The 25182-nt window shown below is 40.1% G+C and overlaps 1 protein-coding gene and 1 long non-coding RNA gene across 6 annotated transcripts in view; one reads left to right on the top strand and one right to left on the bottom strand.

Moving 5' to 3' along the window:
• Positions 1–6879: 6879 nt before the first annotated feature.
• Positions 6880–14048, bottom strand: LOC141918395 (uncharacterized). 2 transcript variants are annotated; one of them, XR_012621675.1, is made up of 3 exons: positions 14019–14048; positions 11695–11791; positions 6880–7207 (listed from the first exon to the last, which is right to left on the bottom strand). It is a non-coding gene; the product is annotated as an uncharacterized LOC141918395 (long non-coding RNA). The 2 variants fall into 2 exon arrangements; XR_012621674.1 differs by having other exon boundaries at positions 6880–7081.
• A 5293-nt stretch (positions 14049–19341) lies between these two features.
• Positions 19342–25182, top strand: part of EMB (embigin) — a 29011-nt gene continuing 23170 nt past the window's right edge. For 2 of the 4 annotated variants that reach the window (XR_012621673.1, XM_074812802.1), the window contains exons 1-2: positions 19345–19643; positions 24553–24639. Coding sequence is in view for 3 of the 4 variants with exons in the window: in XM_074812802.1 (XP_074668903.1) it covers positions 19559–19643; positions 24553–24639 (172 nt within the window). In the remaining variant the exon portion in view is untranslated. Of the gene's footprint in view, positions 19644–24552; positions 24640–25182 lie in introns of all 4 variants that reach the window. The other 2 variants (XM_074812805.1, XM_074812804.1) reach the window with 2 other exon arrangements.

The following is a 25182-nucleotide window of genomic DNA, read 5'->3' as shown; positions in this document are numbered from 1 at the left end:
CAGTGTTATTTTCTGTTTTGAGGAAGAGAAGAATCACTCCTGGGTATCTGAAGAAACATGACCACTTGTAGTTTAAGCAAAACCAAGTAGTTGGGTGTCCTGATCCAATGTCAAGGGAGGTTTTGATATGATCCCAAGAGTGAGATTAAGACACAAATGAGGTCAAATGCCATACACCCAAAACAGAATGGAAGGAAAAGACAGAAATCAAGCAAGCATCCAGAATAGAGTTGAAAGTCCATGGTCACCACCATGGATCCAGCAGCATCTCAGTGGAATAGGCTGCCCAGGGAGGTGGTGGAGTCACCATCCCTGGATGTGTTTAAGGGTCATTTAGATGAGCTGTTGGGGGATATGGTGTAGGGGAGAACTTTGTAGAGTAGGGCTGATGGTTGGACTCAATGATCTCAAGGGTCTTTTCCAACCTGAATGATTCTATGATCTCATTGGTCCTCAGTCATCAGATGATTTTCATACTAAAGAGAGGCAGGTATTCCACAAACTATTTCTATTAGAGACAAGGAAAAAGGTGGAGCATGAGTTCTGCGCATACCTTGAGGGGAAATGGGGTGCACCACCCATTGTCCAACTCAGTCAGTGGTCGTGCTCACCCTGCCCACCTTTGGTTTTGCCTCAGTTCCCACAGATCTGCTGACTTCATGCTTCTTGAGCAATCATCCAGCTTCTGGGGCAAAAATGATCACCTCTTATCAGTTCTTATCACCTCCTCACTGGTGAAGTTGAAAAGTCATTTGCAAGGCATGCATGGCATCTGGCATACACTATAGAGCCACAAAGTATCGGGCTTATACAATGGAGCTGGTGATCCGTGGTCCTTGTGCTTCATAAGAAACACCTGGTTTCACCCAGTCCACTGTTTCCCCCTTTGAGGTTTATCTAAGGAGTTTGTCAGTACAACTGCAAGGGAGTGGGAGGTTGCATCCTTTGATACACTCCTGCTTCCTTGGGTGACATTCCTTAGACTAATTACAAAGGCCACAGCTGGTCCTTGATGAATGTTCGAGGCATTACTGACACCACCCCGTGACTCAAAGCACACACACAAGCAAGCTTTGAGACAACCATTTGACATTTCAGTCTCTCACACAGGCGTTTGTGTTAAACTATCATCTTGTGGTTAATAAACAGCCATCCATATATACAGACTGCTGTACTGGGTTGTAATAACTGTTCTACTTCATAATGCTGTAGGGCAGCCTAAATTCAAATCTAAACATTTCATTCAGTTTTGAAGCTGATACAGAGAAATGATTACTTGTTTTAAGACTTATTTACTTATTTACTTATAGAAAACTGCTTAGCAACTTATTTCCTTACTTATAGCAAGTTATAGTATTACTTATAGTATTTTTTAATATTGCTAAGAATCCTGCTTGCCCAGACTGTTCTGTGGAATTTTACCAAGGACTACTGTGTTCACCAAAACAAAGCAGTTTACTGTGAAAATCTACCAAGAACTGCAGTGTTCAGCAAAATAATCATGTTTTTGTCCTTGAAGAACAGGTGTAGTCTAACTAGTTGGGCCTCAGTAATGAGTAAAGATAGCCATATACGGGTTGTAGAAGTTTCGTTGGTTCCATTAAATAAGATAGGATGAGTAAACTGGCTGAAAAATATTTTTTGTTGTTCAAGAAATTGGCTAAGAGAATCTGCGCATGCTCCGAGGGAAAAACAAGGTGAGAAAGACTATAAGCCTTCCTCCCGAAGACGCCCCCCAGGAGGGAATGCGCAGGTGCAAAGATAACATAAACTGCTGACACCAGCCTCTAGAACTAACCCAGCCTTACTCATGCATATGTATGTTTGTGTTATGTAATCCAATGAATATGTATATTCACACTCTATAAGTTTTTGGTAAAAAGTGCTGTGGGTGTGCAAGCTTTGTGGAGAAATCCCCTTGCACCCTGGCGCCGGAGTAAACATACCTGCTTTATAACTCTATTCGAGTTGTAGAGTGTGTTTCCGCGAATCAAAGCACATCCAAAATTTATCACTGGCCACTGTTTCTGTATTTTGTATCAGGTTGACAGTATATGTTGTGTACAATTTAGTAACACAATCTTAAAGAATGAATAAAAAATAAATAGGTTTTAAATATATATCAGGGCAAACAGTTATAATCCAAAAATGTGTTGACAGAAAAAATAGGGGAGGAAAGACTGCAAGGGATAAGATGGTTCAGAGATGAGTAAGAGCTTTAAAATATTAAAAACAAGCAAAGGACATCTTGCTTGTTTATTGTTTTGCATTGGAGACACTAATTTTGCCTCTGTAGTTATATTCTCTGATGCCTGCTCTAGAAATTGGAATCTCAGATCTATACCATTCTGTTCATCCCTAAAAATACAGCTGAGTATGGTAAGTAACTAGTTTACCAGTGTTATTTACTCTGTCACAGTAACACGTACTTTATTCCTTTTCCAAAGTGAAGTATAAGCAGTTTTCTCTGGTGAAATAGAACAGTCTTGAAACTACACTAGAGATCATTAAAAAAACCACTCAAATTACCTTTTGTTCTGAAAGACACTTAAAATTTTGCCATGACAAAGTTTAATTCACCTTTAACGGTGGAGAAATCTATCCTCAAATTACCATGATGTATTGGTCAAAACTGATTTAATCATGTTATTGACAGTTCCCAGAGGAAATGATTTGGGGGAGTGTAGATGAGTCAGTTTAAGTCTTCTCTGTTTTTGATTCAGTACTTGAACTACTTACGGTCTCTGAGTTACACGAGAATTGTAAACATGGTCATCAGAAAGGACTAGACATCTTCAAAAGCATCAGCCAGCTAAAGTCCTTACATTAGACAACTTATTGAGCTCTTCAAGTTTTCCCAGTTTGGAATGATTCTACTTATTTGTATGTTATTTTACTGTTACTTTCTTAAATTATGTGAAAATTCTTCCTCCTGGAAAAGTCAGGTTGATTTTCAACATAGTGCAAGAAATGCACTGGGTTATGGGACAATTAACATTGTGTGCAAGCTTCATTATATTCTATGAAACTGAAATTACATCTGCTTTGGTTTATAATACTTTTGCCATACCTTCTTCTGCCTTTTACCAAGGAGCCTCAGGAAGGAAAAGTAATTTTTGAAAGGAACACTTTGACTAGAAGAGACTATTTAAGAAATCATTGCCAAGCCCTAAAGAGGTACAAACTAATGACAAATTGCATGCATAAAAATATAGGCAAAATGCTGACTATTGTACAACATGAGCAGTTCTTACTGCGGCTTGAAAATAATGGATGAGTAAAATGGTACATACAGGTGCATTTTTACTTCAAGAATTGCTAAAACACTAAAATTACTGATAAGATGATTTTACTTCATTCAATTATATGTTGTTAGCAAGAATTCACTGCTCTACTTCAGAAAACAAAATCATAATTAAAGGAGTAAAAACTACCACATTTCTCCGTGGACTTTTTAGATAAAATGAAATACTAAAATCCTGGACTGTTATCAAATCTAGACTTTCCTGAATGAGAATAAAAGAGGATATTTAAAGAATGAACTATGTAGAAATGCTTCAGTTTTGAGGAGATTCACAGTAACAAAAGAGTTTGCCTGTCTTGAGGCAATGAAAGATTACTTTTTTTGAAGAGATATTATGTCAGTCCTTTAGAGAAAATGTAACCCTTAGGAGGTATGTAACAATCAAACGACAGCTAGTATGAACCTGGTATAGATCCAGGGAAAGAGATAGGTTCTTTATGTAGGCATTCAGAGAGGAATTATCTACTCAGCCTGAAAACACCATTTAGCTGGCACCTTACCTTGGAGATATCCAGATGCCACGGGCTGTGCCTTTGACAGGCCTCCCTCAGAAGAGCCAGCTCTGTACTTCATGCATTTGTTTTGACAGGACCGAGTGCTCAGCTTCCCCAGCCAGACTGCACTATAATCCAACGCATGTGTCTCTGTGTTTTGGTGTGGTTTTTTTAGCACTGCTAAGAACCAGCTCCCTTCCTGAGGGGACCCTGTCCCCTAACACTAGCTCCATGCAGGACATCCAGGGACCAGCCTCGCAGTGAGTCCCAGGAGCCAGAGTTAATGATCAGCAGGTAGGATGCTCCCATAAGCAGCAGAAAGAGCCGATGTTCGAAGTTCCCTTGCAAAGTGTCCCCTCGTCCAGGGGGATGTCCTGTTCAGCCTGTCTCACCTCATTAGCAAGGCCACCCCATTGCTGCTGACAGACCCTGTTCAGTAACTGGGTTTCAGGGGCTGGCAGTAACATGAAAGGGATTTAACTTCACAAGGCCTTTTCCTGGTCTTTGCTCTAAGGTCTGTTATTAATTAAACTGTCATTAGATGAAACACTCATGTAATGATTGGAGCGGGGCCTAGCACATGAACAACACTGTTGCCTGCTCACGCTGCCTGCCTTGGTGGCCCTTCCCTGTCCTCTCGCGCCTCTGCATACTCATGGGCTCTGCCACAGAAATACCCCTCCACCCAGGCCGGCCACCTCCTCAAAATGAGAAATAAAGATGTACCTGAAAGAGGCAGATGTCCAGTCACAGCGCCCATCGTCAGCCCCGCAGCCCTTCAGGTAGTCCTGGAGGAGCCAGGCTGCAGACAAGGTGCAACAGGGGCCTAACCTCCATCCTGCGGGCAGGACCTGAGACAGGCACACCGAAAACATAGTCCAGGCAGGGACTGGCAGCCTGATCTGGATGGAAACAGGGGTACGGGCAGGCTGGGGGAGGCTGGGGGGCCAGGCAGGACCTGCTGATGCCCTCCAGGCCTGGTGCATACAGGTACCAGGAGGGACATGATGGGCTTCATGGGGAGGGGTAAGAAGAGGGCACCGCCTCTATGGCTTGATAGCTTCATTTGTCTTCTGCTTTCCGACCTTTGAGGAAATGCTCATTTTCAAATTTGTACTCGAAGGTACTAGAGTTACTACGAGTGCCATGAACACCTCAGGGCTGGGGCTTGGCACCTTCCCCTGCTGCCGGGGCTGCTTCTGCTTCCCACCACAGGGCTGAAAAATGTCTTCACTATAGGAAAAACATGATTTGATACCTACTGGGTAAGACTTTCACACTGGAAGTAAAATTTGAAATAGGAAATGAAATTAAATGAAAAATTGGATTCCTGACGCTGTTTCAAGAACAGTTACTGAAGAAAGTACATCATTTATGATGTAGATTATTTCCAGTTACTCCCCAGTGAGTGCTCTGACTGCATGGCCACAGATTCATACTCCTTTTCAGTCTGTCTCTTTGGCCCAATTAATCTTTAATTATGCTGTGACAAATGTAAGAGCTATTGGAGAGGGGGTGGAGAGCAAGGGATGGGGCTGAAGCCTGCCATGATGAAAGAGCAAGTCCCATCTCAGTGCTGCCTTGACGTGGGGATTTTATCGCACTCTAAATGTTGAGAGGATGTAATTTCACAATTTCTCATTTATCAACCAACTTATGTCAGGGTCAATGCCTACAACAGATCTCTGCGTCTGTTCTAACTATAAATGTAGAAAGGGCAATTCAGTTGGGATGTTGGTATCAATAACTCTTGCCTTGAGAATGAGCTTGCAATATCTGGTTATGTACTTTAAGTACCATATAAGGGAGACAAAGGCAGATTTGCTTTACCTTCTTCCTTAAGGAAATCAATATATTCTGAAGTGTCTGTACAAGCATAGCTATTAAAACAATAAAAAAGAATCCACAAACAACACCAAATAGGTACAAAAATAAAAGCACTGTCTTCATTCTTTGACCTGGGACAGAAGGGAGTCTGTTAAAAGGACAAAGCTCTGAAGAGTGTCAGGACAAGCCAGAGGGATAGGGAACAGAAAAGACAATCCCTTCTTGAGGGGGAGAAGTATAAGCCCTGAGAAGATAAAAATGATGACAGACTACAAACATAAAAACACAGGCAAGCTGCTGACTATAGTACTGAATAGGCCGTTCTAAATTCAGCATAATGATAGCTGAGCAGATTTTCATGTGCACAAGTACATTAATTGCTTGCTCCAACAAAATAAACAGTTGAGACAAAATCTAGAACAACATTTGGATTATAAACAGTGAGAGAATTTAGTGCAAGGAAAGACAGGTAAAAAAGAACACAAATCTTACTTTGAGGTATAACTTTGTCAAGTCCCAACTTTTCTCACCATGAAGGGAAATGTGGAAAACACTGAATTCATGAAGGTTTGGGTAGGTACAACAAGGAAAAAGAAACAGAAATAAGTAGGTGCTGACTTTACACATAGGGAAAGGCATGCAAACAAATAGTGAGACACACAACCACTTTATTCCTGAAAGTGGTTTCCCTAGCTTTCCCACTAGTTTTGCTAGATGCTGTCTACAACATGAAGCATCTAGCACTTAAAGATATTAAAGGTGCTGTGCCAAACAACTGTTAAGGACCTGACTCACACTTCTGCATTTTTTTTTTCCCTTTAAAAGAAGTGAAAGCTCTCAAAAACTCCTGTTTTCACAATGTATTTATTACTGCCTCTAGAACTCTGGAATTATCATCTACAATTAGATAATTAAGGTAATTACCAGATTACAGGGATGTCCTCAGTAGCATTTGGGCAGATATGCCAGGATTAACTGTAGCATTCAAGTGTTTGAAATAATGCACTTTAATGTTCACAGGCAAGAGCCAAGGCATTGTTTCTAAGGCCATCTTATTTTGTGTTGATTGCAACAAAAAGTATTCCAACATTCAGTATTCAGTATTCTCTCATATTTCTGCCTGAAACAGATCCAACAGTGTCACCATCCAACCTACTGTTATAATAGGGAGAAGAGAGATGAATAATGGTTTGAAAAGTTGAATTGATGTAAGCATTGTCAGAAATAACAGCAAAAAATCACACAGGCCATGTTCAAACATTTGCACTTCCTGATCTAGTCATATGGCCGATATTCATAACCTTGCGGCTTGCTATCAAGAGGAAACGAGACATTCTTAAATGCAAACCTGCGTACTTACAAAGTCCATTTCTCTTGGCTGAGGAAAAAGCAGGGGTCTGATACACACTGATGACAGTTGGAAATCATTCTCCTTTTCAAACTTCTCTTGAAAACACTGTTTAACAAAGTTTATTTTGTTACTTCATTGTTGTACGAGTTCTCCATGACCATGGTATTTCTGATGCTTCTTTGAAATTCTCTGTAAGTTTAAGTGCCAGTTCTGTTTCTTTATCAGAGCTCACTGTGGAAGTAATCAATACTGAAATGGCATTCAAATCTAAGAGTAAAGAACCCCTATAAAAACACACAACTAATTTCTTATCCTAGCCTTTCCCTTTTGACCATAAACTCTCCGCACCTTCATTTAAACCACCATACAATAAAGTACTCATTTTTAATATGTCTTGTACACTGTGTCACAGCTTTATTTTTTTTTTTTGCAATACTCAGCAGAACAATATAATGCAAGTCAGAGAAAACTGACACTTCAGCAGTTCAATACTATCAGTAAAATTCAGTAATTAGGAACACTGATGTTATGACTATGACATTTCACTAAAGGCATGATTTACCACAACCAGTCTCAGCTGACTCCTGTCACTTCCACTCAAAAAACCAAAATGTCCCAAAACAACCAAACATGCAGTATCTAGCAGGGATCAATGAAATTTTTTTACATTAGAACTACACAGCTGTTTTGGTGTCTCCAGAGAATGATCACCTCTTCTTTTATCTTACAGGTCAGCAGTTCAAAACTAGCTTGTCTCAGCAATGAGTGAATGCTGTTACCTTCATAAAAGTATTCAGTATTCTATATAATGCACTATAAAGTGTTGTTGCATTCTAAGACTTTTACACCAAAACTTCATTGCACTATATAGAGTGTAATCATATTGCACTTTGTATAGATAATTTTAGCACATTTAAAACCAACTGGAATATTCACCTTAAAGTATGTCCTACCTAAAAGAAGAAATAGTAAGCTTGGAAAAAGGAAAACAAGCATAGGCTGCTCATCTATTTTTGAAGGACGATGGCTTTAAAATGAAAGAATAAAGGGACTAAATGTGTGAGTGTGCAGTGCAGTAACAAAACACAGTAGGAATCTAGAACTGGTTGGACACTACACACAAAGAATTACACAAGTAAGTTATTTATTGTAATAGAGGAATGCTATCAGATTCTTAGCTGCGTTTAAACTAGGACCAGACATTGTAGTCCCAGGAGTTGCTCTGCAGTCTCAAAGCCAAACACAAGTGAACAAGGGAACTACTGTCCAAATGCACGTTCACAGTGCCTGCTTAGCATGGACCAGCTACAAGGGCCTCGGCTCCGAACCTGCTGGTGTCTGGAGCACAAAGACAGCCTGGCTGCAGGGGTGCTTGCTGCAAGGCATTGCGCCTCTGTTGTTCGCAGCTGGAATTCAGCAGATTCACAATTTACATTGAGTATCAGGGGGAGATCAAATTCCCCCAAGAGGGCTGGCTCTACTCGGAAAGGATTTCTAGTCATAAATACAGAGGAAACTAGATGGCGTTCCAGGAGTAAGATATTCTTCTAGCTCATTAGACAGAACTGAGGTTCACACATGCACTCACCTAGCCAGAGAGCATAAATATGCCCTATGTAAAGTGCAGCAGAAAGTGAAAAGAAGTCAAAAGAAATCCAATTTTCTTTTCTAAAAGTTATAATTTTCTAATGATAAATATGTGTAACAAGAATTGGTAAGAACTCAGAGAAGGGCAGATTCTGTATGTTTTTAAGATGAATGTTACTCTTGGTTGTCTTTAAAAGGGAAAGCTTTGTCTTAATATGTATCAGTGATTTCTGTTATACACGAGTTTAAGCCACCACTGAATTGCTGCAGAAATGTGCCCTTTTCTTGTTAGCTTAACAGAGCCTACTGATTTGAAAAACAGAGACTGTGATTCAAAAATGTTTAGTGAAAGACAGACTGTGATAAAAGTCAATTTATCTCCCAGCTGAGCAGAGATCACCTTCTTCCCCAGAATAAAACAGCCGCCACCACCCTCTCACTGAATCCATCATGCCGCGAAGTCAGTATGTCGGTATCAGCAGTGAAGTTGCCTAGGGATAATGAGGCAGAACCTATAGAGAGGAGGTTTTCTTTCCTGCAGAGTTGTGCTCCAGGGCAGATTACTGCTATCTGCGAAACTAATTACTTGTCATTATCATACAAAAAGATAATTTTGCATTGGAGAAAGGTCTCTTGTTTTGTTCTAAGCCTGATTTGCATATTCCTCCTTAGTTGGGTTTTATATAAATATGGCTTGTTTTGGCTATGTCTACACTGACTTCAAAATACAGACCCAAATCTGCACTCAAGTCCAGGTTCATCCATGCCAGAAGTCCATGGATTTTGGGCAAGATTCGACCATTCCTAGTAGGACAGTGAATTACACACTACCGTTTAGTATGATCCCAAGCACGTTCTTGCCTGCTGTCTGATCAGTGCCTGCTGACAGTAACACTGCTACCTCAGGGACACCGTGAAGAACTAATGGATGTTTCCTACTAGCCAGTTTTTTGTGCCTGTAGTTCACGATCTGAGAGTATTCTACAGACAGCGTTTTCCCTCTAGGTCTATGTAGGAAGAAGAGTGATAACGAAAGAAATACTCTATAAACTTTGCATTAAGGGGACCATACTCATATTTCTTATCTCCTCCAGTAAGAAATACAACTGATGACTGTACTTCTCCATTCAAATTATATGCACACACACTCAAAAATGTCAAAAACTATTGCAGGTAGGTAACACCAAGAGAGCAAGAAACAAACATGCAGTTGATAAATATTCTCTAGCTTCTGCTGTAAGAGTGAAAAAGTAGTCAACACTGCACAAAGACATTATCTGAATAAGACATAAAATGCTACTTCAAAGCACTGCTGTTCTCAGTAGAATTTTTTTGGAAAAATGTTTGCTCATTTCCCAGAAAAATACAGTCTTTTTGTGAGATACCTACTTTTTGTACTCAGCTTCCTTTTTAAAAGCCCAGAAGTTTAATTTTTTGAACTACAGAGGATGCCTGTTTAGGACTAAATGTGGACAGTCATACCGTGAATCAGATAAGCTGCATACTTGGCATAGAGACAAAGAATTGGAAATGGTGATGTTTCCGGCTTTAGTTTACTTCAGGTTGCCATTACAAGATCCTGTCTCTTTTGAAAAGCTCAGTGCGGGTTTTTTTTTTTGTGTGTTACACAATGTTATGCAGTATGTGTTTTGGAAAATGTGGACAGTAAAAATATCCCCCTTTTTCTGACATCAATTTAACACTACCAAATAGTAAGTGAAAAAAAGATTGTTTGCAAATAAGAGTGTGAAATTAGGTAACTGAAAGGTCATCACTCAGTCTGTTAGTGAGATTAAATTAAGTGTTGTGTGGACCGTATCATATTCCTTTTTACAAACCCATCTAGAGATGGGCTTACCTTGCAAGGATCTCTGTTTCTCCAATAATAACACCTGTATTGCTTCTGCCTGAGACATCACAGAACATGCTTTGAAGGTCTGCTAAAGAGTTTTCAGGAATAAATTTGTAGCCTAAAGGGGAAACTGCCAAAAAAGTAATAAATGCACGAGTAATTTTTTTTCCTACTAGGAAGGAGGGATGCGATTCACATTGTTTCAGTGGGCAGAGCAACTTCTGCAGCACACAACAGCTGGAAAAATTAATGCACTGTCATGAGAGCTGCTTTAGAACTGGTTTCTCTTTCACTGTTGAAGGATGAGGCTGCAAAAAGGCTGTAGAAATACTGATGAATTATATTGCACTGATAAACTGGAATGCATTAGATGATGCAGGATGTTTGTCCACACCCATATAGAATCACAAAATCATAGAATGGTTTGGGTTGGAAGGGACCTTTAAAGGTCATCTAGTCCAACCCTCCTTATTAAGATTAAGTAGAACAGTGAGCAAAAGGTGTGTGAAAAGAGGATCATGTATTTCCCATTCCCTCTAGCCACAGACTTCTGTCAGAGACTTCTGAAATCCGGATTTATTATCCTATTTTTCCTACTACTAAATTTAATTAACTTATTGCATGGAAGTCATGATCTCTGTGTTAAGTAGAAACTATTTAATGATTAAAACATGTAATTAACACCTGTGCTGCCTCTGGCTTGATACATTGTAATAGTGAGCCACCATCATCCTCAAGGGTGTATTATCAAGAGAATAAAAAAACCTTAAAGTAATTTAGAATTAATAAGCTTGTTTTAGCAACTTTGTAGGAAGCTTTAAATAATTTTATGAAACTTTCAAGCATGTTTAAAGTAAGTGTGTACCTGTACTTAAACTGTGACTGAAATTTTATTTCTAGTTTGAATATCCCAGGACAGTTCAAATGTAGGAGTGAGCATACCACTTTTACAGTAAAGCTGGACACTATTTATCTGTAAAGCCTAGAAAAGACACCTCTGTAAGAAGCTTCAGCTTAAAAACCAGCGTTTTTCCTAGTTGATATACTATACTAGCTATAGGTCCAGGAGACCTGTAACCATCAGGTCCTAGAGATCTACAATCAAATCCCTTGAATAAGTCCTAGAGGACAATGAACCTGTTATACGACAGCAGTTTTTCAGGTTGCTGGTACTTGGAATCTTATTTCCAGCATAATGCCAATGTGTGAAAACGCTCAAACATTTGCTTGTATTAAGATCACCATGTTCACACATCTGTCTGCAGTCTCAGATGCTCACCTTGGAATCTGTGCTGTGTGTTAGAGGGGTCAAATCAAATTCTTCCCAAGCCAAGTCCAAACATGCTGTCTGTACAAAGGGCATAGCGTGCTCTCTCCTAAAAGAAAGAGGAGTAATAAAAAAGGTCGGCAGGGAATGACTTTTTTTCAGTGCACCCAGAATAGCCTTTTCTATCTATTCACCTTTATCCTGAGGAATCAAAAAGAACCTGGCATAGGGCAGAAAAAGTTAGAAAAGAACAGTCAAGTGTAACCCTTTTCCTGGGTTATCTCAGGTGAGCCACTTAGTGTCTCACCAGAGTTAACATTACCCACAAGGCTGATGTGCGGACAAACACATTAAATGTTGTCAAGCATGGGAGTAGGGTCCACATGGAGAGATCACATTTTCCTCTGACAGACTTGTTTCAAACACTGTGAGAAGTCAGTCAGAGGAATATATGTCACCTAAATAGAATGACCCATCATCCTCGCAGTAGACCACTTTACATTTTTCTCTACAGTAAATAATTATGCAACCCTTAGCAATATGCTTTCTAATGTCTTGCCCATGTCAGATGTGATTTATTACTTATTCTTCTTATCTGAGTTACTTGAAAAACAAACAAAAATTTTTTTTCTTCCAAAAAGCTGTCTTAGTGTTACTAACTCTAACTTGTGGCTGAAACAATCAAAATGGAATAATTACAACAAACTAATTATTATACTATAACTTGAAATTCTACAATACAGTTTACTATTGGTTCCACCAACTCTCATAACCAAAAGAAGGTGGAACAAGCTGCAGAGGAAGCTGGAACAATGAAGAACAAAAAGATGCTTTTTTTCTGGCATTTGTGGGGTTTACAAGACCTGAAATAAACTTAATAGATCAGCCAGAATAAGTTGATATCAGTTATTGTTGAAAAAATTTGTTACCTTTGTAGATTTTTCACTACTGATATGTTCTTCACATTCTTCTCTTCATGAGAAATCTTTTTTTGTTTTTAATTGTTGTATTGAACGGTAAAACTCAATTAGGATAACTTATCTTTGTGTAATCCTCCCCCAGTTTACGGAGTGCAGAAGTATTTGGAAATATATTAACAATTGCTGAATCAAACCTAAAAGTAAAAACTACTTATTACCATTCTTTTTCACTTTGAAATTCATATTCTACACACTAATATATTTTAGGCTTCTTTCACTTATATATATATATATATGTACTTTTCCCTGGAAATATCGATAACATTTTCCAAGTTATAATATAACCCTGATGAATCCTTTGTGGAAATGCCTCACAGAACAAATCTGCTGTTAAAAAGTCACCTTCAGAAGTTCATCTTTGAACCCTTCTGGTGTGACACAAGCTCAGCTGAAAAAGGCATTTTAACTCCATTATTACCAGTGTCAAATAAAATTTATGTATTAATGGGACTAAAAAGATACATAAGATGACTATCTCAGAGCCCAGTAGTTTCTCTCTCACAGATCCCACTGGACACTTCTAATGGGGTGGTTTACAGCTCTGGATGAAAATGTTTCCTGTGCAGAAGTAAAGAGTGCGTACGGCTTTAGGCATCAGAGAAACTGTATGATTATGATGCACAGCCAGATTGTAAAAGCCAATGAGAGAAAATGGTTTTGTACAAATAAGTATTCCACAGATTCTAGACATGCAAAGCCTGACTCCTGATACTCTTTCTTACTGCAGACAACTAAGTTTCTTTATTAGTTATGGTGGTTTCCTTCATCTGAACTGTTTGCTATATGCTGTTTCCTCTTCTCCAGATGAAATATTTGCAGACTGTAAAACAATCAATTTCTAAAAGAAGGTCTTCCACATATGAAGACCTAGAAATGTTTGCAGACTGTTTTGTTTTATAATGATGTTTTCCTTCCCACCCAAAAGAAAATATCCAAGACCATCTCTCTCTGGACCAACATACTTTTTTTTTGTCAAAGTACTGAGCTATTCAGTTCTGAGTATGCATCACTTCAGAGAGTATTTAAATAGTTCTGTACCTGTGACATAAATGTTGCATTCAGGTGAATTAAAAGCTATGATAATTATCACTGTGGTAAACCCTGAAACTGAATTTTCTCTTTAACAGAAATAGTATTGTACAAAAAACATGGGTATACTCCTGTAGCGTGCAGATTCCAGAGTACATTTGCTTGTGCTGTCTTAGACCATGTGGTTCTGCCAACGCATACATGGATTCTTAAGTTTTAGGAGAGTGAATATTCACATTCACTCAGAGTCGCTACTGTTAGGTCTTCCCAATGCATAGAGACTGAGGTCTGTGCCTCTGTGCTGATGAGGGCAGGGACGTATCTTACCTGTGTTCCACAAAGTTACGAAGTGATCAAATGACAGCACGGTTCTTCCCACTTCAGTTCGTCAGTTTTGGCTATGATGACTCTGCAGTCAGTAAAAGTGCCACAACCTTTGCAAACCTTTTCCTTTCTTTTTTCTGCTCACTTCCTGGAGTTCTGGGATTTCAGAAAAAACCCTTAGCTTTCACTTAGGAGAGAAAAGAATTAAAAAGCAAAAGACTAATAAAAACTGTTTAAAAACCCAGGATTTTGAAATTACAAACAGCAGTTTTAGATAGCTTTCTCCACTTTTTTTCCCTGAAGTCCTCTTTTCTCTTTCTAAAATAATACGTAAAGACTGAAGGAAAAACAATGTTGAAAGTGAAAGGATGCTGTTAGAGGTAGTTTCTAAAGTTTACTGAAGTTGACTAATAAATACATGGAGTGGTGTTTCACTTGAATGACTTCCCTCCATCAGGAATATAATCAATAAGGCTTAGCCCACTTGTTACTTATTTTATTCTGTTTTATATTCAGGTCTTATCTTCAGCATTATGTATTTCCAAATAAAAAAAAAAAAAATCAGAGAAACTAGGTTTGTGTCAACTACCTGAAAAAACCTACCACAGCAGAGGAAAACCATAAAACAGGTCAGCTGAATGAGACAGTCTGTCTCCACACCCACAAAAAACCGGAAAAGCATTATCTTGCACAGCACACCCATTACTTCGCCCAGAGCAGGAGCCTCACATACGCCCAATTTCAATGTTGTAAACAAGACCTGTTTCACCAGACAACTTAGTGCTCCCACTTATTGCTGCTAATAATTGACAAAGTACAGCAGCAGAATGAAGGAGACTTTCCTGTGCAGTTTATTGTATACAAGGCCTCTCATGATTTTTTATCTTTGCAACAAAAGAGAAACTATTTTTAAGAGTTTGAAAGGTTGGAAAACGGAGAATTCGTGCAAAAGAAAGACTTTTTAAAGGTGATCTTCTTCCTGATATTTAAGCACTAGGAGAGACTGCATGCCTGGATAATTACAATTATACAGAATAATTGTTTTCAAATTGTATTCAGATCAGAGGCTGGCTTACTTTTTCCAGGTACATTACCGTAATGGAAGATACTATCTCCCTCGAAGTCTGGTCTTGCTTGAGACATTTAAAATATTTTCTGCACATTTTGAAGCAGCAGCTTGCAAGATGGGGTGGTATGAATTGGTATCACAGTGAACTTTATTTCTACATTAAACTAACAAATTACAAAACATTCTTTATATGGCTGTACGTAAGTTTTCAATCTAAATTGTGTTTTAAACAAAATACCGTTTTTTAATTGTATTTTCCATTAAAAACCGGCGATTTCGTTCAGGCTTTCAGTAGAAAGGCAAAAAGAACTATTCGCCAAAAATCTTACTTGTCTGTTTTTCTGCTTGCCAGTTTCTGATGATGGTGCATTTGCCATGTGAACAAAGACTCTTCTGAGCAGAGCCATATCACATAATCTGGAACCCCACACAATAACAATTGATACTGTATCCTGTATGATCAGTATTGCCAATCTCAATAATTGGTACTGGCAGCAACCTAAGATTTTTAAAAAATATGTTTCTACAGCACTACAGCCCAAATTTTTGTTTCATCTACAGCTCAGATCATAGAACATGACATTAAACATTTGATAAATGGCAGAATTATCAATAGAGATTATATGATTAGTCTTGCAAATGGCCTTTGAGGAGGTGACAGGAGATACTGGGACTTAGAGCCACTCAGAAGGATGCAGACATTGCAGAATAGGCAATTGCAGAGTAGACAATTGCAGAGTATGCAGATTGCATAATCTGGCCGGTAATTTTAAATCCAGCCAAGAGGTCAGTTTTAGTTAAATCCTTCAAAGACAGCAAGTGAAAGATAAATGTTTGGGGAAGACAATAAAATTCCATTCTGTAGCCTTGTACTACCATTCATTATATTGCTTTGGCTTTCAGAAACACAGGCTTTCTGCATTTTTTTTTTAAATTTTATTATAACTGTTGAATAAACTGGTGTTTTATTTTGACTGTTACTGTAGAATGGGGAACCCATGGACATGTTGCATAGCATCTACTCTGGCACATCTTTTTGATAGCGGTCCACAGATTAGTAACACATTACCTCCTGTCCTCGCAGAATTATCTCCTGGTCATGCTTGCAAGACTTTATTTCTGAAGTAATTCTAAATTGTTTCTCCTACTTCCCACTGTTTATTTTCATGCTTTTCCAAATAATAATTTCACACCCATTAACAAACATCTCCTCATTAAAGTTCCTTGAATGTTTGAAAAATCTAGCTAGAGTCTAATAAGGTCTGGATGATTCAGCTTCAGATGCTGGAAGCTGCTAAGCACCATTCCTGAAACATATCTGAACTGCTATCTCAAGAGGTTTTCAGTCACTTTTGACTGTTTCTGCCTTTTCCTAGTTCTTCTCACATATGCGTTAGCTACCTTTTCAAAATTTGAGTGAATTTTATAAAAAGCAAACCGTCAGCCAAGGAAACTGCTGGATCAGGTATGGCCTTTGGTTATTTTACTGTTTTAGTTATTAACAGAAATAAATTAATGCCAAAGACTGAGCTTTGAGAACACAGACTTGGTTGTTGGAGAAAAGGAGTGGTAGAAGTACAAATTATAATCCAGGTTCTTCTTCAGCCAACACGTCACAGCAATTTTCAAAGTTTCATTTACTTTCCTTATTTTCGCAAAGATCTTCCAGCTGAATAAACCAGCAATTTCCCCATATCAGAGGTTTTATTAAAAATAAAAGTTTTCTTACAAACAAGACTATAGTTCAACATATGAATCCTTGTTCAAAATGACCATCAGATTTGCCAAGTAATTACCATGTGAGAATAAATCAAAGTTTCTCTCTAGAAGTGAGGGAAAAGAATTAGCTCAAGAGAGAAGAGGAAAATATGCTGGATTTTAATAGATGGAGCAGATTAGTTTTACTATTCAAAATTTAAATAGAGATACTTTTCCTGAAATTCCAAATTACTCATCAGTCAGTGCTTCCAAATGCAAGCAAATGTGACAGCTGATTTTTATTAATATCCCAAATATTCTACTTTCTCACAGTTTGTTATCACTAGCCTTGTAATTTCTGAAATCTCTCACTTCTACACTTTTAATGATTACCAAATCCAGCGGTAGTACTTGGGGAATAATCTAGTACTAGCATATTATTACGGTAACTGAAACCCCTAAAGGGCTGTTTGGTTCTTTGCTCAACTGGTTCCTCCAAATTCTGCTTCCTCTTTACCTTTCCCCCTTCTTGGTCTGTAGCTTCTGTATCTCATACTATGAGCATAGCAAACAACCGGTCCCTCAGGGGCAGTTCAATGTTTGTTTTCCTCCCATTCAGCATTAGGTAAGTTGGGATGTACCATTAACAGACAAGCCCTGAAAAAGAGTTTGGAAGGAATCCTGCAAAGGTCTTCATGTTTTCAGACTGCTTTGATGCTCCACCCAAAATGACTTGGTGGGAAAGACAGAAGCCGGTCCTATACAGGACAAAGTCAGGTCACTCAAAACAAATCATCAGAACCTTGACAATTTCCACTAAGCAAGAACTGCTAAAGATACAGCTAGATCCTAGATCAGACTATGCTAGCAGCTCCACTCTTGCCAGCTGGCAGAGATTAGGCATAGATTTCTACCTAGACTTGCCCCACACTAACCAATCTATATGGTTTCCAGGTGGACAAAATCTGCCTCACCAAAAGGTGCTGCATACCCCACTCCTAAATCAGGTGAACATAAGTTCTTCTTTTCACCTATTTCAAGGAGAGCTAACTGGAACTACAAACCAGCCCCTTCATACTTAAAGGCAGTCAACTTTTTCTCTTCCTTCCCCCTACCTCCCCAAGAGATAAGTCTCTTCAATCCTAGCTGGTTCAGCTTTCATGCTCCAACCAATTTTTTTCCCATTAAAAGCTAAAGATCTGCCATTCCTAAACAGCCTTATGTGAATTGGATTCTCTCTGAATCCCATTGCTCTGTGCAGTTGCAGATTAACAGAACTCTCTCTCTCCTTAGAGGACACTGGTCTATCACACCACACTACAGAACTATAGGTTGCAACTAAATTTCAAAAGCAGTGGATTTACAGCTTTTTAGACAACACTGTGCCCTACTTTTTGTACATCAGCTAAATAACCTTAGAGATGGAGTACAGAAGGCTCCATTCCATTGCTCCAAGTATGTGAAGGGTGTTCATTCTTTCAAGAACAGAAAAGGCTCCTATATACACGATCCCATTTAGCCAGCAGGAATCTTAAGTCTTCCTGTGACATGCAGCAAGGGCTTAACAAAACAATCCTCTTCCCAGTCTCTTGCTGTTAGTTATATTTATTGGGAGATTTTATGATGGAAAATTTTAATCTGAGGGACACTGTACTGGTATTGGAGGACATGGATGGCAGCATGAACATGTGCAATGCTGGAAAATCAAGACACGGGGCATTTGACTTCTGCTCTGCATAAACTCCTACAGCTCTGCCAGCATGGGAGAGCTAAAATGATGTAAAGGCTTAGTTGCAGTGAGCCTTTTGTATTATTGATACAAATGTTACACAGAATTCAACTTTTGCATTAGCTGAAGTAACCGTATCTTGGTAAGAAGCAGCAAGTACCCCATGATGCAGACTCTCCTTCAGAGAATGCCACCCTGTCAGATTTTATACTGTAAAATCCAAATTCAGTTATTTATCAAGAAATACATATATATATGAATGGTTTTAGTATATATGTACATACATATATACAGGTTAAAACAGTCTAAGTAATTAAACTGTGATTTTAAAGGCACCAAGTAATAGTCAAAAGTCCTGAGAAGCATGTTAGAAAAGGTGCTCCCCGGCCGTCGCTGCCCAAGCCAGGAGATTTAGAAAGAGAGATGAAAGAAGCTTCAGCTCTCATACAGTATAACCCAGCTGCCCTGGAGCTACTGACCCTCAAAGCTAGGCTCTCCAGAAGATCACCAGGCAAAGGGCAGAGGCAGACTCCGCTCTGCCCTAAGCAACCTTCTCTGGGCAAACCCTACCCGCGGCAGCTGCCTCGGAGGGTTGTGCGAGCTGAGGTGGTCCTGCAGCAACAATCGCTTTCGGCCCAAAATACGACCCGATCTCCTTACGCGCTCTGTCAGCTTCCAGCTCTCCCCAGCGGGGCTCCGAGCCCGATCAGCTGCAAGGGCCCCTCTCCAATTAGCCACCGGTGCTCACCCACGCCCTTCTTCCCGCCTCATAAAGCCCGGCGGGGCCGCGCCGCCCGTTATATGTCCTCCTCCTGAGGGAGAGGGGTGCCTGTAGCGGCTCCCGGCCTTTTTCTGCTGGTCGATGCCTGGCGCTCGCCCTGCTCGTGGATCGGGGGCTGCTTTGTTTTGGTTTTGACCCCTGTCGCAGCGGCCGGCTCTCCCGCAGAGCTTTCTCAGCAGCCGCCGCTGCCCGCGGGCGGTGCGTGGCCGAGCCAGCTGCCTGCGCGCCGCCGGGGGGACCGGCAGTGGGAGCGCGGCGGCGGCACCATGCCTGCCGCCTTCTCCGGGAACCGCCTGCGGCTGCTGCTCTGCCTCAGCCTCAGCTTCTCCCTCTCGGGCGGGAGCCCTGCAGGTAAATGCTCCCTCGTCCCGCGGGCTGGGCCGGGCCGGGCGGCTGTCCTGCCGCAGCCGCCCCGTCCGCCCTCAGCGTCGGGCTGGGCTGGGGCGAGGGGGGCAGGGGTCCTCCCTGCTCCGAAGCATCCCCCTGGCGCCCCAGGGGGACGAAGCGGTGGCCCGGCAAGGCGGCTGCCTCTCGGCCCTGCCTGCTGCAACGACTGAGGCGTTTGCTCTCCTCGGCGGCCCCGACCCCCTCCGGGGTCGGAACTCCCGGCGCGGTCTTCTCCCCGGCACCCTCTGCGAGGGCAGCTGCCGCCCCTGCCTCCCCGTCATCTCTCGTCTTCCGCTTCAAAAAAGCGTTCGGGTTTTTCGTGGGCCTGCTGGAAAGTAGGAATCCCTTCTCTGCTGTCCTCTAATGACTGGTTGTGTGGCCGTTAGCGTTGCCTCCCCGCCTGTGTGTGCTGGTGGGCAGCAGATATGCTGACTGCGGTGCTGAACCACATCCAGTGATGTTCAGTCTTGTGGTTTAACGCCTCTGCCTCACAAACGGGAGGATTTATTAGTTCACAGGTGCAGGACTTGCACGTTGAGGCATAGAGTTTTGTTGCTGCCCTATCCTTATCAAATAAAGCATTAAGTCCTGAAAAAACCTTAACTTGGTAAATTACATTACTAAAAAGACCAGTATACCTAGCTGGTTGTGAGGAATGTACCTTGGACGATTTTATGTTGCATTTTTAAATATAACATTTGAAATCCATGAAGGAGAATGGACTTGAGCTTTCTGGGCCCTGTTCTTCCTCTAGTGATCTTAAGCAGTTCAGGAGCAGGCCAGCCGCTTCTAAGGAAATAGGAGCTTGTTTCTAAAACGAGTGGATTTCTGTTGTTAATCCCTGTTTTTGAAGCATTGCAGAGTAGTACAGAAAGGTAATGGAAGGAAATATCAGACTGCTGATGATTGCTGTGCAAGATGTGGTTGTCGGTGTATGTCTTGCTAAGGCAGAAAGTTCTGCCAGTACACGTATGTGAACATTATTGCTGTGACTTCAGCCATCAGTGGTTTAACTGCATTTTCAGTGTGTGACATGTAAGTAGTTACATGTTTGTTCATGCCTCTGTTGGTCTTCATAATACTGAAAGGACCAATACTGCTCCCTGTGTGATGACAGCTTCTGTAAAATTTGTAGTAGTTTCACATAATGTACAAGGACAGAAAAAGTGTTTACCAGTTCTCAGGGCTTGTTTAAAATACATATATTTATGTATGCACACCGAGAAAAATCTGCTTTATAGTTCTTAAAGCTTCTTTAAAATATGTATGTGCATTGTTATACACACATATAAAATTTGAAGTCCTTTCTAACAGTTTATTTCATTGATCAAGAAGTTTTGTGGCTTTAAATGCCCTGATGAGTCACATTATGGCAAGCTAGCCACATGGTATTTATTTTGATGACTACTGCTGTTGAAAACTGTACCTAATGATGGTTGAAACAATTCTAAGTTTATGTAAAGCCCTCAGTGATATGCTATACTTTTTTTAAAAAAACCTGACAAAACAACCTAAAAAACCCCAACAAAACCCTATTTGTATTTCCAAAATTTCCACAAATTACCATCTTCCTAAAGTGATGAATATCATGTCTGGTTTTGAGCAGACATCAGAAATGAGCTACCTGTTTTAGTACCCTTTATCTGTGTAAAGTGAGGCTTTTGTTTTTAGACTTCTATTAAATGCTTTATTTGTATGAACTAGTTGGGAAGGCTTCATACTGTGATTTCCATGATTTAAATGTGAAGGAAGAGTATTTTACTCTTCCACGGGTTATTAACCAAATGTGCAAAAAACTGGTCAAGCACAGGGACTATCTGCACAGGTGTAAGAGGAAGTTCATGCTCCCTTGGAGGGAGGAGAGCTAAAACCATCTTCTAGTGAAGTCCAGAAACAGTGTATGTTCTGGAGATGTGGGGGTTCAGTGGGCTTCTTCAATCAAAAGAAATGCAGTAAAAGCAAGGGGAGGGAGTACTGGGTGCACAGGGACTGAGTTGCAGAAAGATGGGTTGCATAGCCTTCTGCATCTGGTCAGGCAGAGGCCTCTTAGATTTTATTTTGATATAACTAGCTTGGGGAGAGTTCTGTTACTTTTGTCTTTTAGTCTTGTAACTGTTCAGTTAATTGTTTTGAAAAATTTAAACCATCACTTTTATTCTGTGTTCTTCAGGGTTTGCTGCTTCATTTGGTTGCTGTGGTAGTTGCCAATTTCGTTGCATGTGCTGCCAGATTCTTTTAGGAAAAGCAAACCCACCACATCTCATCTCCCAACCTCAGCCCCTAAAGATACCAAGGAGTCATATGAGTAGAGGATATACCTCATTCCTTACAGACTTTGCTGCCAGGTTGGATTTTTCTGGTTTGCCCTGAGGGAAGGGCTTCTATCAAGACATTTGGAAGTCCTTCATATGTATCCTCTGGTGCCTCAGGAGAGCTCAACCTGCGACTTTTCCCTTTTTTAGGGGCACTGGGCAATTCTGGCAGCTGATTTTGGATGCTGCTGAATGCTTGTGTGCTTGTACAGAGTATAAAATTGTTATTAAATTAATTGACATTAAATCAATTATTGTATTAAAAACCATATAGTTTATATAATGTTTTTAACATTATTATAAACAAAATGTAGTATTAAAAACCATTAAATTAATGTTGTTAAATTAAACCAAATTGTATTCAGCCACTTTTATGGCTGAAAAAGTCAGCGGATAGATTTTAAAGCCTGAAATTGCTTTGGTGATGACACGTATGGTACATCCATACTTTATTCCCCGAATATTGGCTGCTGTAGGGAGCAGAGGTAAGGTAGAAAAATAATGACCTCATACTCTCACCTACTCCTTTCAGCATAAAAATCAGGGCACAAGAACTTGGCAAACTACCACAAGATTGATTAAATCTAATGCAAATCAATTACAGGCTAAGGCATGCAGCCATGACTGAATAGTTTGAGAAGTTCCACTTGACTTGCTTACATCGCTGCCTGGCTTGATGACATTAACCATGCAGTGCTGGGTCATCTTGGTCTCTGATGCTATTCAGCAGGTGTCTGTGAGAGAAGAGCTTGTGAATCAAGGAAGAAAGCCAAGATGAGAACCCTCTTAGTATGCAAATCATGTTGCAGGTTATCTGCCTTCCTTGCAGATAGATAACAGAGCTCCTCTACGGTTTGGCACTGGCACCTTCTAAATTTATCATCTTTGGGGATTTTAATTACTGTGAAGGTGATGCATCTACTAACCTGACATACTCAGGTGATCCATGACATCCTTAGATTGCCTCAAGATGCTGCATATATAAAAATTCATGGACCTTTCTTCAACCTTACCATGAATATCAGAAGCATAATAGCTCTCCTGATCTCAGCACGTCTGTCAAGCAGAGAGTAAGGCTCAGTCTTCTCACTTGCTGGGTCATAAGCCAGCAGGTACGCAGAGCAGATGTCGTTAAGTTCTTTGCTTGGGTGAAGGGCTGGGAGGGAACACTTCGCTGTGGGACCAGTGGACTGGTATGAAAAATTAAGAGGCTTTTGCTAAGAACCACTAATGCTTAATTTTTTAATCATATCCTCTGACTACCTTGTTTTACTCTTGATCCAAACTGGTTGAAGTATGATAGGCAGATTGAGAAAGCAGATGGTGCAAACTGGGCGTGACTCTGATGCAGTCTGGAGTAGCTGTGTGCTGGAGGTGCCAGTGGGAGAGTCTGTAGGTTGTATATGCCTATAGTGATGAAAAGGGGGTAGGAGTGTTAGTAGTGTTGTTCACTTGTGGGAACTGGCAGGGTGCTGACTTTACTTTCTGTAAGGTACACAGTTCTCAACAAGTTTGAACACACTTAAACTGTGATGTAGCTTTTCACTTTTCATCTGTGCTTGTTGCTGTTATTAGATGTCCAGCAGAGTTTATTACCCCTCCCAGACTTTAATTACAACTGCAAAACACATGTCCTTTTTTCCCTGTGCAACTACTGGCCAAATCACTTAAGCTACTAATGTGAGAGTGATCTGAGTCTGAGGAAGTGCATTATACTGCTATGGCAATAGAAGATGTTCTGGAATACCTAAGCATGTGAAGATAAAGTGTTTACTGTACATTAACTAGTTCTGCCACCCAAATGTGAGAACAGAAGGGAAGTAGCAAACATCTCCATTTTTATAAAACATCTAGGGACCTTGAATTCTTAATAGAAGAGTGACACAGCAACATATTCAAACTAAGCAAGTCTGCCTCTCATCCTGCTGTCCTTTCTCCAGTCAAGAACATAAAGCAAAAACTGTATTATAGGAGTAGAATCAGATTTGCAATGGTGTTAAGGAAAATGGAAACAGTCATTATTATTACTTGAAGTCAGTTTGACACAGATACCTTTTGTTTTGCTCACTAAGGTGATCGTAGGAAAGAAGGTTGTTCACTGCATCACAAAACAGGGTAGACATGTAAGGTTGTAATGAGTTCCTTACTTTATTAGTGAATCTGTTAATCTATATTTCAAAATAATCAATGTCAATGTCATAAGTTGTGGTGGTGTAAGACCACAAACAAGACAGGATTTGTGTACAGGTTAAAGTTTATTGGTCTGCTGCAATATTCTGATGAATGGCTTTGCATGACTACAGGAAAATATCTGTATACAGAAATTAGAGGTCAAATAATACTGCCTCTGTTCTTTAACCTTTTCTTGCCTAAAGTAAGCTAAAGAACTAATGAAAAGTAATTCTTGTACATTTTGGCTATATATGCTCAGAACTTGAGGAAAAATGGAGGTAGTAGGCTGAGGTGAGGAGATTCTGTTTGAATTCTTTTAATGAACTAGATACTTCTAACTCAGTTCAGTTGAGAGAATAAAGTTTCTTTAAACCCTTTTTTCTTTTTAGATCCAACTATGACAACACAGGATGTCAATAAGTCTCAGGCAAACTTTTTGACTAAGATGCAAGCTGGACTTAATGAGTCATCTCCTGGTAATTGTTTTATTTCAGTACACCTAAATCTATAATACTTTTTCTTAGTGATACTGAGTTACCATGTAGACTTTACATTTTCATAGTAAAGTCTTGAAATAAGATTGTGACTTTTGAGATGGAACAGAAGTACATAATCTAGGCCTTTTAAAGTCACCACAAGTCCTCAAGTGTCACAGGCATCCCAAGGACTGCTTATGACAAGTGTCATAAGCATCCCAAGGACTGAAAAAGCTATGCAACTGATGGTTGTGTGACCTGTTGTCTTTAGGCATATATGCCATAAAAGCAGGCAGTGACACTGGAGAGAGGACAAATCCCAAACTAGAACCATTGTGGAAGGTTCTGTTCTAGCACTTACAACTTCGTGTGAAGACTCCTCCTTATGTTCATGTATTAGTGAGAGGTATAATAATGCCCGTGCATCACTGTCTGCTAGCTCTTTTTTTTTTAATTATGGATGTGTCAAAACCTTCTGTTGCCCCCACAATTTATTTACCATATTCTGGACCTTAATAGTTTTGATAGGGACTAGAGAATAAG

Source organism: Strix aluco, chromosome Z (genome assembly GCF_031877795.1).
Source record: "Strix aluco isolate bStrAlu1 chromosome Z, bStrAlu1.hap1, whole genome shotgun sequence".
NCBI classification, from domain to species: Eukaryota; Metazoa; Chordata; class Aves; order Strigiformes; family Strigidae; genus Strix; species Strix aluco.
Note: the sequence above shows the minus strand (reverse complement) of the source record. Positions and strands in the feature narration are given on the sequence as shown.